This window comes from Vombatus ursinus, unplaced genomic scaffold, assembly GCF_900497805.2.
Source record: "Vombatus ursinus unplaced genomic scaffold, bare-nosed wombat genome assembly UNPS02009205.1, whole genome shotgun sequence".
NCBI classification, from domain to species: Eukaryota; Metazoa; Chordata; class Mammalia; order Diprotodontia; family Vombatidae; genus Vombatus; species Vombatus ursinus.
In genome coordinates, this window is record NW_020948983.1 from 17,077,457 (window position 1) to 17,091,329 (window position 13,873).

General features: G+C 40.6%; 1 protein-coding gene across 3 annotated transcripts in view; it reads left to right on the top strand.

Moving 5' to 3' along the window:
- SH3PXD2A (SH3 and PX domains 2A) overlaps window positions 1-13,873 on the top strand; it is a 331,263-nt gene that overhangs the window by 156,373 nt on the left and 161,017 nt on the right. For all 3 annotated transcript variants that reach the window (XM_027851933.1, XM_027851932.1, XM_027851934.1), the window contains one exon: window positions 8,482-8,573. In XM_027851933.1, coding sequence (XP_027707734.1) covers window positions 8,482-8,573 — 92 coding nt within the window. The remainder of the gene's footprint in view (window positions 1-8,481; window positions 8,574-13,873) is intronic.

A 13,873-nucleotide genomic window follows, 5' to 3' on the forward strand; every position in this document is an offset into this window, starting at 1 on the left:
GAAATAACAAATAGAAATAAAATGGAATAGCTCTTCCTACATATTTCAAATTATCCATTCCCATCACCAATGCCAGTATGGCTACCATATTTATATGCTGATTTCTAAATACTCAAATATGAGGAAATGGAAGTAGAGCTCAATAAAAATAAAGTTGGGAAAAACAAATGCGTATGGAAAAGATAAGTGTTGGAGGTGACGAAATTTTAAAGGCACTTACAGTTTCCAAGCTATTCATTATGTCCATGGTACCACAATTTACCCCATCTTCCGTGTTTAAAACTTTATAGTTATTTTTTACTTCTTCTTCTTCTTTTCCTCTCATGTCTAGTTACCAAGTACTGTTGATGATATCTCTTACATCTGTACCTTTCTCTATATTCCTATCACCACTGTCCTAGTGCAGGGAATAAGGGGGGATGGAGGATGGGGAAGGGAACAAACATTTATTAAGTACCTACTATGTGTCAGGCCCTGTGCCCAATGCTTTATAAACATCATCTCTTTTGATCCTCACAATAACTCTGGGGGGTACGTACTATTGTTGTTGTTCAGTCACATCCAACTCCTTGTAACCTGGAATGGGATTTTCTTGGCAAAGATACTAGAGTGGTTTGCCATTTCCTTCTCCTCCAACAAGAGGCTGACTTGCCTAGGGTCACACAGCTAGTGAGTGTCTGAGGCTGAGTTTGAACTCAGGTCTTTCTGACTCCAGGCTCAGGTTCTATTTTCCCCATTTTATAATTGAGGAAACTGATGCAGCCAGAGGTTAAATGACTTGCCCAGGGTCACAGAGTTAGTGTTTGAGGCTGGATTTGAACTCGGGTCTTCCTAACTCCCAGCCCAGCCCTCTATCCTAACTTCCTACCTGTCTCACCCCCAGAAATCTTTCGTACTACTGACAATTTAATTTTTCTTATGCATAGAGCTATCTTGTCATTTCTATTCAACAATCTTCAGTGACTTTCTCTTGCAGACCTTGTACTTCATTCCCTGACACATACTCTTCAGGCCAGTGATACCATCTTCTTTGCCATTTCATGAATGAGACACTCTATCTCTAGGCTCCAGTCATTTTCTTTGACTGTCCCCCATGCTTAGAACTCTTCTGTTCCACCCACTGACCTCCCTGGCTTTATTGGAAGCCTTTCCCCCAACCCTTCTTAGTTTTAGTGCCATCCCTCTGTTAATTATTTCTCCTGTATAGAGCTTGCTTTGTGAATATTTGTTTCCATGTTGTCTCCCCCATTAGATTGTGAACTCCTTGAGGACAGAGAGTGTCTTTTGACTCTTTTTGTATCCCCAGTGCTTAGTGCAGTGCCTGAAATATAGTAGGTCCTTAATAAATGCTTATTGATTGCTTGATCTTGCCCATTGAGCAAAGTTTATACTCCTTTGCCGATTGAAGTTCTCCATAATCTTCATTTATATCATCCGGCCTTTCGAGCCATATCTCATAGTGCACGTGTGACTGCCTTCCACATGTTTTATACTCCAGCCAAATCGTTCTACTGTCTTCTCCCTGAATGTGCCTTGGCCTGGCCTGTCTCTGTGCCTTTGTTTTCAGTTTCCTGTGCCTTGAATAGTCTTTCTCCATCTCTTTACCTGTTGAATTCCTACTCATCTATAAAAACTCAACTCAAATGCTTCTTCCTCCATGAATCCTTGCTAGACTTCCCTGGTCAGTAACAATATTCTCCCGTGAGTAATGTAGTACTTTATTTAATGCCTCTATAATGATGCATCTACCGTGCAGTATTGTATATTATAGTTATTTGTGTTTGTATTTTATTTCCCAGAGAGATTATAGTGGTCTGAGGAAAGGGATCATGTCTTATCTAAACTGTCTCCCTTGTGCCTAGTACAATGCACTGTACTTGGAAGATGCTGATAAATGTTTGTAGAATGAATGAAACATACATGGTGAAGTCTGCATTCTTATTAGCCAACTTAGACTGCTTAGAGATCAACAAATACATCTTTCCTGTGACAATCCAGGATTGCACATCCCTCTAGAATGATAGTAATAATAACTGACATTTATATGGGCCTTCAAAGTGTTTTATATGATGTACAGTATCTCATTTAAGCCTCTCAACAATCCTATGAAGTAGGTACTGCGGGTTTTATTGTCAGCATTTTAGAGATTTGGAAATTAAGGCATCTACCTATAAACATGCTGCATGGATCAGAATTGGGATTTGAACCGAGTTCTTCCTGACTCTAGAGCTCACATTCTATACATTTTACCGTGTTCCTGAGTTGGATGGGCAATGTGGCCATAGAAAATTCATGGTGGTTCAGATACTTGCATGATTGTTGAAACCAGTCCCGAGCACAAGGCAGCCAGCTATATTCTCTGAGGACTTGGAGATGGAAAGTCTGACTTGAAAAAATCCAACCTTTCATCTCTCCCCTCTATTCTAGCCAACCATTTGCTCCCTTTTATAGGACTCTTCCGAAACCCAACTTTCACTATTAATTTTAAGCATGTATGAAACAGATTGGCAGGTTGTTGTGGAAATATCCTGAGCACGGGCAAGAAGGATTGTTTTATATGGCACTTGGGGTCTGCATGTCTATCAAGTTGGGCTTTGAAAGTATTTCTTTAACTCCATAAATTAATTTAATGGGCAACATGGTTATGCGGTTAATATTTAATGGCTCTGTGGCCACAACAAGGTCACGACGTTCATCTGACGGGAAATTGCAGGCCTGGAGAGGACTGTGCTGAAGGGCTTCAGGCTGGCAATTTTATAAGCTGCTCCATCTGCCTTGACTCCCTCCTTGAAGTACGTGTTTTCCGTGTTTATCCAGGTGATTTACGAAATACACTGGAGGCAAGGAGAGTTTTTTAGTGCATCACCTTTTACCTGACTAATGATGCTTATGTGTTCCACCCTTTCTTGGGGAGTGTGGCAAGAGATACACATTTTTCTCTTTTTTCCAACTACTTAATTGTTACTATTTCAGTAAAAGACATTAGGCCTGAATGGCTTTCTTCTTAGGGAGATTCAGAGATCCTGTATCTTCAGAGGTGGGCAAAAGTGGCAAGAGAGAAGCCAGGAGCTGAAGTGTGCTTAGAGACCTCTCTTCTCCCTAGACTTAAGCCGGAAGTGGGACTTTAACCTGAGTAGGGAATTTACCTTTTGGGACCACTCTCAACATGCTTGCACTTCCTGGCTCTCTATACCATGTTTTTTTGTTGTTTTTTTTTCAATCTCCTATGGCAGCCAATGACATTTTACCCTTTTCCATGTAGCTTAAGCTCTCATTGAGGGAAGACTCAGAGACGCAGTCAGATTAAGGGAAATTGGACTGGTTCTTGCCTGCCTGGGCCTGAGTTTGGGAATCTCCCAAATACCATCTCCTAAGTTCTTTGTAATGGTAGTTACCTTTTATCTCCTTCCTCTACCCTCTCCCATCCCCCATCTCTCCCTTGGCTCTGGCCTTAATCAAGTCAGGTTTCTGTTGCTAAGGAGTTGACTTTTTGACAAGAACTCCAGCCCTGCTCAGGCAAAAGACTTCTCTTCCGGGTTAGTTGCTTTAAGACCTGTTGTCAGGTTGTCAGAAAGGGGCTTGTAGTGGAAGTAGATGTCATTGTGACAGGAGGTCTCCAGTGGAGTACTCCCAGGGATTTATGCCTGACCCTACACTATATAACATTTTTATTGAAGGCATAAATGACATGCTTATCATATTTGCAGATGATACAAAGATGGAAATGGCTTATTGATAATAGATGACAGAGTCAGGATCAACTAAATCTAATAAGATAATTTCAGTAGAGATAAATATAAAGTCATGTATTTAGGTAAAAAGAAAATGCCTTCATAGGTACAATATGAGGAGGCATAGTTTTCTGAAAACTGTTCTGAAAAAGATCTGGAGATTTTAGTGTACCACAAGCTCAGTGTGAGTCAGCAATGTGATAGGGCAACTAAAAATGCTAATACCATCCTGGACTGCATGCATTAAGAGGGGAGCAGCTTCTAGGAAGGAGATAGCATACTACTCTACTCTACCATATGCAGACTCATCTGGACGATTGTTATCAATTCTGGACACTACAGTTTAAAGAAGATGGTAAGATGTAGAGTGTCTAGAAGAGGGCAGCCAGGATGATGAAAGGCCTTGAATCTATGTCAAGTGGGGATGGGTTGAAACCGCTGGGCATATTTAACCTGGAGAAGAGTAAACTTAGAGGGAGATGTAGTAGCAATCTTCAAGGTTTTGAAGGGCTGCCCCATGGAGGAGGGATGAAATTTGTTCTGTTTGACAATTTTATTAAGTGCTCACCATGTTCCAGGTTCTTGGCTAAGCATGAGGGATACAAAGAAAATCGGAAATAGTCTCTGCCCACAAGGAGCTCACATGTTAATGGGGCAGATAACATGCAAACTACATATGAAACATTGTATGTAAACACAGGGTAAATTAGGGGCAACCTCAGAGGGGAGGTGCTAGCATTAAAAGGGAAGTCGCCAAGAGACCATTTTCGGCTTGATGTCAGGGAAAACTTCCTAAAAATTAGAACTATCCCAAAGAGGAACAGGCTGCCTGGAGAGGTCCCAGGGGGTCTTCAAATGGAGTCTGGACTACCGTGTGTTAAATCCATTACAGTGGGAACTCCTTTTCTGTATGATGAGTTAGAATAGATGACTGCTCACATCCCTTTCTTCTTCTTGAACTCTGTGATTCTGCAATTAACCACAAACCTCTGGTTTTTATTCCTACTTGATGGCATCTGTATTAGGCCAGACAGAGGGAGACCATTGTGACAGTTCATAAGATCATAAGGTGATTCATAAGATTCATAAGCAGGAAGGGACTTTAGAAATTAAGTAGCTCCATCCCTTCACTTCACATTAAAGGAATCTAAGAGGAGTTTAATGATTTGCTCAGACACACAGGTAGCAAGCAGCAAAGCCAGGGTTAGAACTGAGGTCTTTTACCTTCAAATTCAGTGTTCTTTCCATTACATAATAATGCCTCTGTTTGTATCTGTTTAGTTCATTCATACCTCCCAACTAGTATGACCACAGGAGACAAAACGTGAGTACTTTCTAGGAAGAAACAATATCACTGAGGCTGTCTGCCACATCAGACAGACATTCAGCCAAAAGAATTTTAAGATGTTGTACGAGGCCTTACATATACAATACACATTCAGCTGAATCGTACAAGTGCTTACCTCACATAGGTTGGCCCCGCACTGAGACTACATGGACTGGGGAAATCAGACATGTCAAAAAGCCAGCAGATCAGAGAAGGCCTTTCTAAATGGTGTCCTGTGAAACTCTGATGGACCATGCAAACTAGCATAGTTTGTAGTAGTGACAAAAGCACTGTTAAGACTTAGAAGAGCTGGGTGTGAATCCTAATTTTGCTACTCAATAACTGTGTTATTGGGCAGCCAATCAATACGGGATTTATTTAGTACCTACTATGTGATAGGCACCGTGGGCAAGTTACTTCCACTTTCTGAGCCTTAGATTCATCATTTCTAAAAATGAATGGATTAGACGAGGTGATCGTTAAGGTCCTTACCAACCTTAAATCTATGCTTCTGTGGAACAGTAGCTCTGTGAAGATTTCTTGATGCTAGATGAAATTACTTTCTTTGATTTGTATGTACTTTGTAAAATAGGAATCCTCTTCCTTCTACTTCCCAATTAACTTTCCAAAATCCAAATTAAAAGCCAAATGTACATTTGAGCATCACTATTTGTGCGTAGTCCAGACTTCTTTATGAGGTTGTTAAAGGCTAGGAATTCAGGGATCATGTTTGATTTATCTTCATTTCTGCTCCAGTGTCTACCGTATGGTTCAGTACATATTGATCGATAAATGTCTGCTAAAGTTGAATTATTTGCAGCAGTTTTTTTGGATTATGGAATGAGGTTTAATTTCCTCTGTTTTGTTCCCAAGTTGGGTAATCTTTTTATCTTCCCTTGATGACTTTGGAGTCAAGAAGACCTGAACTCAAATTCTGCCTCCTTACATTTATGAACTGTGTGACTCTGGGCAAGTCATTTAACCTCTCTCAGTCTCAGTTTTCCCATCTATAAAATGGGGATGACAATAGCACCTGCCTCTCAGGGTTGTTAAGAGGATCAAGTAAGATAATATGTACATTGCTTTGCAAACCTTAAAAGTATATAAATGTCATGTAAGTGTCATATTATAGCATTATCATTATAATTACTCATTTCCCTTAGGATGTGTATAACTCATGGAGATTTTTTAATGTTACTTCAGGCCTCTTAAAGCCACTGGGAAAAATCAAATGTACTAGTTAATTTTGTAAACTAATTCATACTAAAGTATTACTGACTCATAATGGTTTAATGTTGCTCTAGTCAAGGATATTTGTATTTTAGCAAGGGATAATGTTATAATTAGAGAACTTCTGGCATCTGATAAGTGAGTGTCCACCTCTGAAGAAGGTTGATCCTAGACCTGGAGAAAAAGACATTTCATTTTTCATGTGTTTTCCTTGCTGGAGGAGAGACTGACTCCTCAGACACCCTCTGTTGCTCATTTTCTCTAGCCAGATGTGATGGAAAGAGCACTGGGTTGGGAGCCAGGAAATCTGAGTCCTAGCCTCAGGTCTACCACTGGCTAACCCAGTGGGTATAACCTTGGGCATGTTCCTTACCGTCTCTGGGCCTCAGTTTCTTAATTTGTAAAAACTGAATAGGTTGAGCCTGGTGATTTCAAAGGACTCATCTAGTCCTGACATGCAAATGTGCTCTGGAGGTAAATAATGGAATCACCACCTCTGGCCAATTCCCTTCAACAAGGAGTGATTTTAGGAGCTGGTCCTGGGAAGCTAATTTGTACAGGTTTTATCTGAGATCAGAGTCCCTTTTGTATGCCATAATAAAGGGGTTCCGTTGTCTTTTCCTGTTGTGGGGTGCTCTGTTTAATAAAAACTCCATGGCTGTTCCTCCAAAAGGCTTCTTTGTCTGAGCCAAAGATCCAGACTCATCATTGTCCTTGTCTTGCCCTCTCCCCCAAGAAAAGAAGCCATCTCATTCTCCACAAAGAGACATTCCATTTTGCCCCGAGTTTGATTTTAATTTTAAAACAGCCTGTTGCCTGCTGGGGTTAGTGGTGGCCAAACAGATGGTTGGCACTTTTTCTTGCTTCCTCCAAGACAAGAATTCCCTCATTTATGCCGAATTGTAATACACATTGACTCCCACTCCATCTTCCTCTTTGGCATAGGCTATCTCCCTCTCATGCATGCAATGTACTCCCTGCTCTCTTCCACTGGGTAGAATCCTTACTTTACTTCAAGGCTCAATTTGGGTACTATCTTCTATTAGGGGGCCTTTAATTTAAATATATATGAATATATTATATATTAAATTAATATATTATATACAATAACAATATAACAATATTACATTATATGTGAACATATATTATATTACTATATACTATTTAAATTAATTACATATATAATTATTGTATTATGTGCTATATAATATATAACATATTTATATATTAACTATTTCAATATAATTGGTTTCCTTTGTAATCTCATGTATTTTATTTTGTGCATTTAAAATTATTATTCTGAGAAGGAGTCCATAGACTTCACCAGATTGCCCAAAGGATCTAGGACACAAAAATGTTTTAAGAACCATCGTCTATGAGAAATTGATCCTTTCCTGATTTCCCAAATAACTAGGGTCTAGATGGTGTTGTTCTTTCCTGCCTCATATTATCTTGAACTTAGAAGCAAAAAAACCATTACTAAGCACTTCTGTGCCAGGGACTATGCTAAGGCTAGGGATACAAATACAAAAAAAGCAACACAGTCCCTGCCCTCATGGAGTTTCCATTCTATCTAAATTCTATATCCTCCCTAGTAAAATGTATGCTCCTTGAGGGCAGGGACATTTGGGTTTGCCCCAATTTTGCCTCTGTATTCCACATCCATCACAATGTAGGGGGCTTAATAAATGCTTTTTGAATATCTCCTGCCCTCAAAGGCTCAGATTGTAGTCTGCCACTTAACTAGTCATGTAACTCTAGGCAGCTCCTATGACATCTTTGTAATGTAATGTATGAGAAAAAAGGGATAACAATATCAGATCAGGCTAATTCACAAGGCTATTTTGTGGATGGGATGAGATTTATGTTTACCACTCTTCTCTAAATTCTGAATTTTAAAAATTCTAATTATTTAGTGGTTTTTAAATGGTTTCCCCAACTGTACTGATAGGTCCCTGATGATGGGAACAACATCTCTAATTTCTTTTTCTCCCCCATCACGTAGTCAAGAGCAAGGCTTGCCCCAGAGTTAGTGTCCATTAAGTGCTTGGTGGCTGGTGGTCTCCATAGGCCAATTGGTGTTTGGTCCCCTGGCATGCTCAGCCTCAATTAACTCCTATAACTATTTGCTTCCCTTGCAGGCACCCGGTTCTTCTTTCATGCCCCTTCTTGATTTTTTTTTTGTTCCCCCAGGCACTTGTCCGCCTGCCCCCTCACATCTCCCAGTGTGATGAAGTCTTTCGGTTCTTTGAGGCCCGGCCAGAGGATGTCAATCCCCCCAAAGAGTAAGTACCATGACCAGCCCTTCCTTTGATCAGCTCTGTGGCTTCAGAGAGATACCAAAGTCCATTCAGAGTAGCCTGGTTTGTGGGTTGGAAGACACTCAGTGTGTCTGGTTGTTTGCAGATGTTATAGGGGAAGGTAACAACAAAGGGGGATTGGCTCTTGATCAAAACAAGGGAAGAGGGAAGAAAATCCAGACAAACCCCAGCCTACTCCTTCCTGGTTCCCTGCTGATAGAACTAATTGGAGAGCTTGTCCTGTTTATTCCTCTTACCTCCTTATCAGCCAGGGGTCATTAAACCTCTAGGAGTGAGTGGTGGGCCCAGCAAGAGAGGAAATGGGGTTCCTGAAAAATGGCTATCAGTTCTTAATGGGTGCCTCAGTCTGCCAGTCGAGTCACTTTGGGCTCTGAATGTCCTATCTGGCACGACTTCTGGGGAAAGGAGGGATGGGGCTGAATGGAATGCTTGTTTGGGAGGCTTCTTCTAGTTTCAATCAACCAAAAGCCATTTAATAAGTGTCTAATGTGTGCCAAGCACTGTGGAGAAAGTGTGGAAAATCTGGTCCTTTGGGAGTTCAGGGATCCTGCTGAAAAAGAAATGCCAGTCCTGGTCAAGCCATGGCTGTCCCAGATACTGCAGGTCTAAGGCAGAGAAGGCTGGGGAAAGATGGTAATTATAGGGTTGACTTTTGCCTTATATTATTTGACTGTTGGCTCCTTGGATGTATGTCCATGTTCATATACACACACATGCATGCACACAACACACACATATATGTATATATGTGTATATGCATAATGCATACATATATGCAATATACATACACACATGTATATGTGTATGGGTATATACATACATATGCAGACATGTGTACACATACACATCTATACACACATACACACATATGTATGTATGTATATATATATATATAACTTTCAAATCTAGGGTTAGAAAGGAAAAGGGACAGAAATGATCATAAAAGAATTAATTCAGTAATTCAGTAAACATTTATTAACCACCTACTGTGTGTCAGACACTGCACTAAACACTGGAGATGTAAATAAGAAAAATAGATAAAATAGAGAATTTCAAATACTTAGAATTAAAAAGCTTTTACACGGACAAAGTCAGTGCAGCTAGGATAATGCAAGAACTATCAAGTGGAAAAAATATTTGCATCAAATATCTTGGATAAAAGTCTGCTATCAAGATGTGTGGGTAATTGACACAGTATATGTAAGATCAAGAGTACCTCCCCAGTAGATAAGAGGTCAAAAGACATACACAATTTTCAGGAGAAATGCAAATGATCAATAACCATATGAAAAATGCTCCAAATATTAATAAGGGAAATTCAACTTAAAATAAGTCTGAGGTTAACTTCATACCTATCAAATTATAAAAGATGATAAAAGAAATAGTATTTCAGAGGTTTAGGGAAGACAGACATATTAATATATTTGTAGATTTCAACTTGGACTAGAGGAGAAAAGTTACTAAATTATTGATACCCTCTGACCCAGCAATTCTACTCTGAAAGGTTAGCGACATGAAGAAAGTTCCTATATATGACGTACTTGTAGCAGCATTCATCGTGGTAGCAAAAAAAGCTAAAAACCAATGGGTACCCATCTGTTGGAATATGGCTGAACAAATTGTGGTATGTCAACATAATGAAATATTATTGTACTCTAAGAAACACACAGATGAAAAATCAAGAGACACGTAGAAACATATGTATGGAAGGTGAGATAAGAGAGCCAAGAGAAGAAGTACAATCACCACAGTAATTTGAAGCAAAGTGGTGTAGGAGACTCTAAAAGACCTCAGAATTCAGATCAATGCAATTCCCAGGCTTGACTCCAGAAGACTCCTCCTGGTTGGCAGGGAGGTGGTGGGCTACAGGTGTGGCGTAAGACATGCACTGTTAGACGATGGTCTACGTGTTGATTTCTGTTGTTTTCCTATACTTTGTTACAAGAAAGAGACATATTGAGGATTGGGAGTAGTTATTTGGAAGTGATGGCCATTAAGGAGGGAAAAAATAGCTTGAAAAAGTGGAAGAGAGAAACTCTGGTATTATGATTTCCTAGGAAGGAGGTAATGAAGGTCTCCATTAGGAAGTATTTGATCAGCCAACCAGCATATCTTTATCAAATAGGCCCAGTCTCCTTTTAGGAACTATGAGGGAGATGAAGAAAAAGCTTATCTCCCTGTCTCTTAAGAAGAATTCAGTCTCTGGCTGGGAAATTTAATTTTATGGGGAGGCCACAAGTTCTTGGCTATGAAAGAGCAGCAAGTGGTCTCACAGATTTTCCCTCTCTTTAGTTCTGCGTTAGTCTTTGGCACTCCCCAGGTAGAGGGTAATCCCCACGGGGAGAATCAATCCCAGTGAAGATAGATGGTGGATAGGAACTAATAGGTGGGATTTGAACCCAGGTCCTCTGACTCCAGGGGTTAGTGTTCTTTCCTTCTTTCTTTTTAAAAAAATCATTTTGAACTTAACAAACGTCAGCAAACATGAACACATTAATATCCAAAGAAGAACAGAAAAAGAGGATTGTATAGGAAACTGTCTCTATCATGTATGGCCCATTTTTAAAAAGTGTGTATTAAATTTAGCACGATAATACCTATGCTGCCCTGTCTCTGTCCCCTTCTGAACTTCTTTCTGTTTTTATCTCTGTATTTTTTAATGTTTCATTGATGATCTTTTCTTTCTTTTGAGCCAGTGTTCTTTTCCTTGTACCACTGCAATTTCATCCTCTCTGTTGCAAATTACAGTTGATCCCCTCCCCCTGTACAATTCTTGCCTGTGTCTTTCTATTAATTCTCTATAGAGGATTTATCTCATATAATGGATCCTCCTTCTGTTTCTTAAAATCTTGGCCTCCAGAGCAACCCTCATCTCTTACTTCTGGCCCATCGTCTTTTCTGGTCACATGTGTTCTTGATGATATACTATTTGTTGCTGAGTGAGAAGCAACCTGACAGAGAAGGCAGAAGGAAAGGTGGAATGCCCCAGAGGTCAGATGGAGAGATGTGGCTGGGTCAGTGTGAAGGAGGGAACATAACAGGAAAGTTAGGAAGAGGAGTGGGAAGAAGTTGGGGGGAAAATAATGAGTTTAGCTTTGGTCAAGTTGAGTTTAAGATACCTACAAGATATCTAGTTTGTTTTGTCCAAATGGAAGTTTGAAATGTGAGACTGGAGGCCAAGAGAGCTATTAGGGCTGGACAAGTAGATTTGATAATCAATCATCTGGATAGAGACGATAATTGAATCTGGGAGCTGATGAAATCACCAAGGCAGAAGAGAAGAGGGCCCAGGACAGAGCCTTGGGGGACACCCACAGTTAGTGGGCATGACCTGACATGCACCTGATGGATGAAGGTCCATCAAAGGAGACAGAAGAGTTGTCAGACAGGTGAGAGGAGAACCAGGAGGAAGCAGTGCCATGAAAACGTGCAGAGAAGAGGGTTTCAAGCAGAAGAGGGTGGTTTACAGTGACACAGGTCACAGAGTGGTCAAGATGGCCAGATTGTGAAGCTAAATGACAAACAGGGGAATTTCAATATTAATTAGAGACAATAGAGAATGGCTGAAGTTTCTTGAGTGATATGATCTGACCTGGGCTTGAAGAATATCACTTTGGAGGTTGGAGGAAAGAAATATTGTTAGCTGTTTGAAGGATGGATTGGAGAAGGAAAAGGCTGGCTAGAGAAAAACCAAATAGGAAGCTATTTTGACAGTCCCAGGAGAAGTGATAAGGTCGTGAACTGCTGAGGTTGTGGTATGAGTGGAAAGAAGGGGACAGATGTGACAGGGACTTTTTTGTGTATTCCACATTGTGATAGGTGCTGTATTCTAGCACCTATCACAATGGCTTGCACATGATCAATAGGGGCTTAATGTATGTTCAACAGATTGAATTGCATTGAATTGACCTTCCCAGTAGGGGTGGGAGTGTGCTGGATCGGGTTAGATTCTTATTTAGATTCTGAATTGGTCCTGAGGGTTCTAGGGTCTCAGTGGCCACAGAGTAGAATGAGGACAATAGCAATGACTTTGGCCCTGGGAGCAGTGTTTAGACCTGGCAGGGTGGTTCCTACAGACTTCCTCACTAGCCCCTGCCTTCTCTAACTTGGTGTTGCTATGTTAGCTCCTCTCTGGAACTGGGAAGAACGTGTGTGTGTGTGTGTGTGTGTGTGTGTGTGAATGTGAACCTTTCTCGATTAGAGAGGTCAGAGAAATATAAGCAAAATTTTCACAGCTCCTTTCAGATTTTATCCTTTCTGAATAATAATAACTCTAACAACATTTATGTCCTTTCTGCAGCTTCCTTAGACTCTACTTTCTGACATTCTCTGTTTCTCTCCTCTGTCTTTCCCTCTCCTGATACCTTCTCAAATACAAGCACCAGATCAAATAACGGTGTGTTTTGAGTCAAAGGAGCCGCTTATCAAATTATCAAAGCCTTTCAATTTAATTGGAATTTCACAGATAACCCCAGTGCCTCTTTCAAGTGTCCAGCTCCAGTGGGCCATTGAGAATTCATTTTGTAGGGAGGTTTCCTTTTTCAGGGCAGCCTGGTGAGGGCTCCCTCAGACCGTACCTCCTCTGGGGCGTGCACGTGCTGCTCTGGCTCGTCCAGGCTCCCTTGAGTCAAGGTCAGTTTACTTCCTTAGAAAGTAGAAGCTGTCTTCTTGAATTTCAGCTATCGTTGTTAAAAAAAAAATTGGCTGGAGTGCCAAAAAGATGTGCATTTATAGAAACCTTTGATGTGCTCCATCCTCATACAAGCCCTCTTGTAGTTTTATGTTACTTCTCAGACCCAAAAAAGGTTCTCATTCCCTCTCAAGTTCCTCTTTAGGCTTTTCAGGAGCCACCTGGTACTGAACAACCTCAATGATTTTCTTCTCTCTGGAGGATTCATATTAACTTTTGGTTTGAGTTGATGCACTCTTGGGAGACCTGAGCTCTTGCCGGTCCATAAGACTGGGAAAACCCAATGTATTTTGTGCCCCGGCAAATAGAAAATTAAGGGGGGAGGAGGGGTTGCTAGAAGGAAATCACCTATAAGGACCAACCCGTGGTCTCCTTTGAACCTCCCCTAGTGTAATGGCATGATGGGGGGGGAGCGGTGCCATCTTAAGTGGAAAGGGGGTCTAAGAATGTTAGCTCTAAAAGGGACCTTTGGAACCTCAGAATTAGGAAAATTAGATCAAACTAAAATCCTCTTTTGTTCTGTCTTTGTATGTCCAGAGCCTTGCACATCTGAGGCGCTTGATAAATGCTTTTT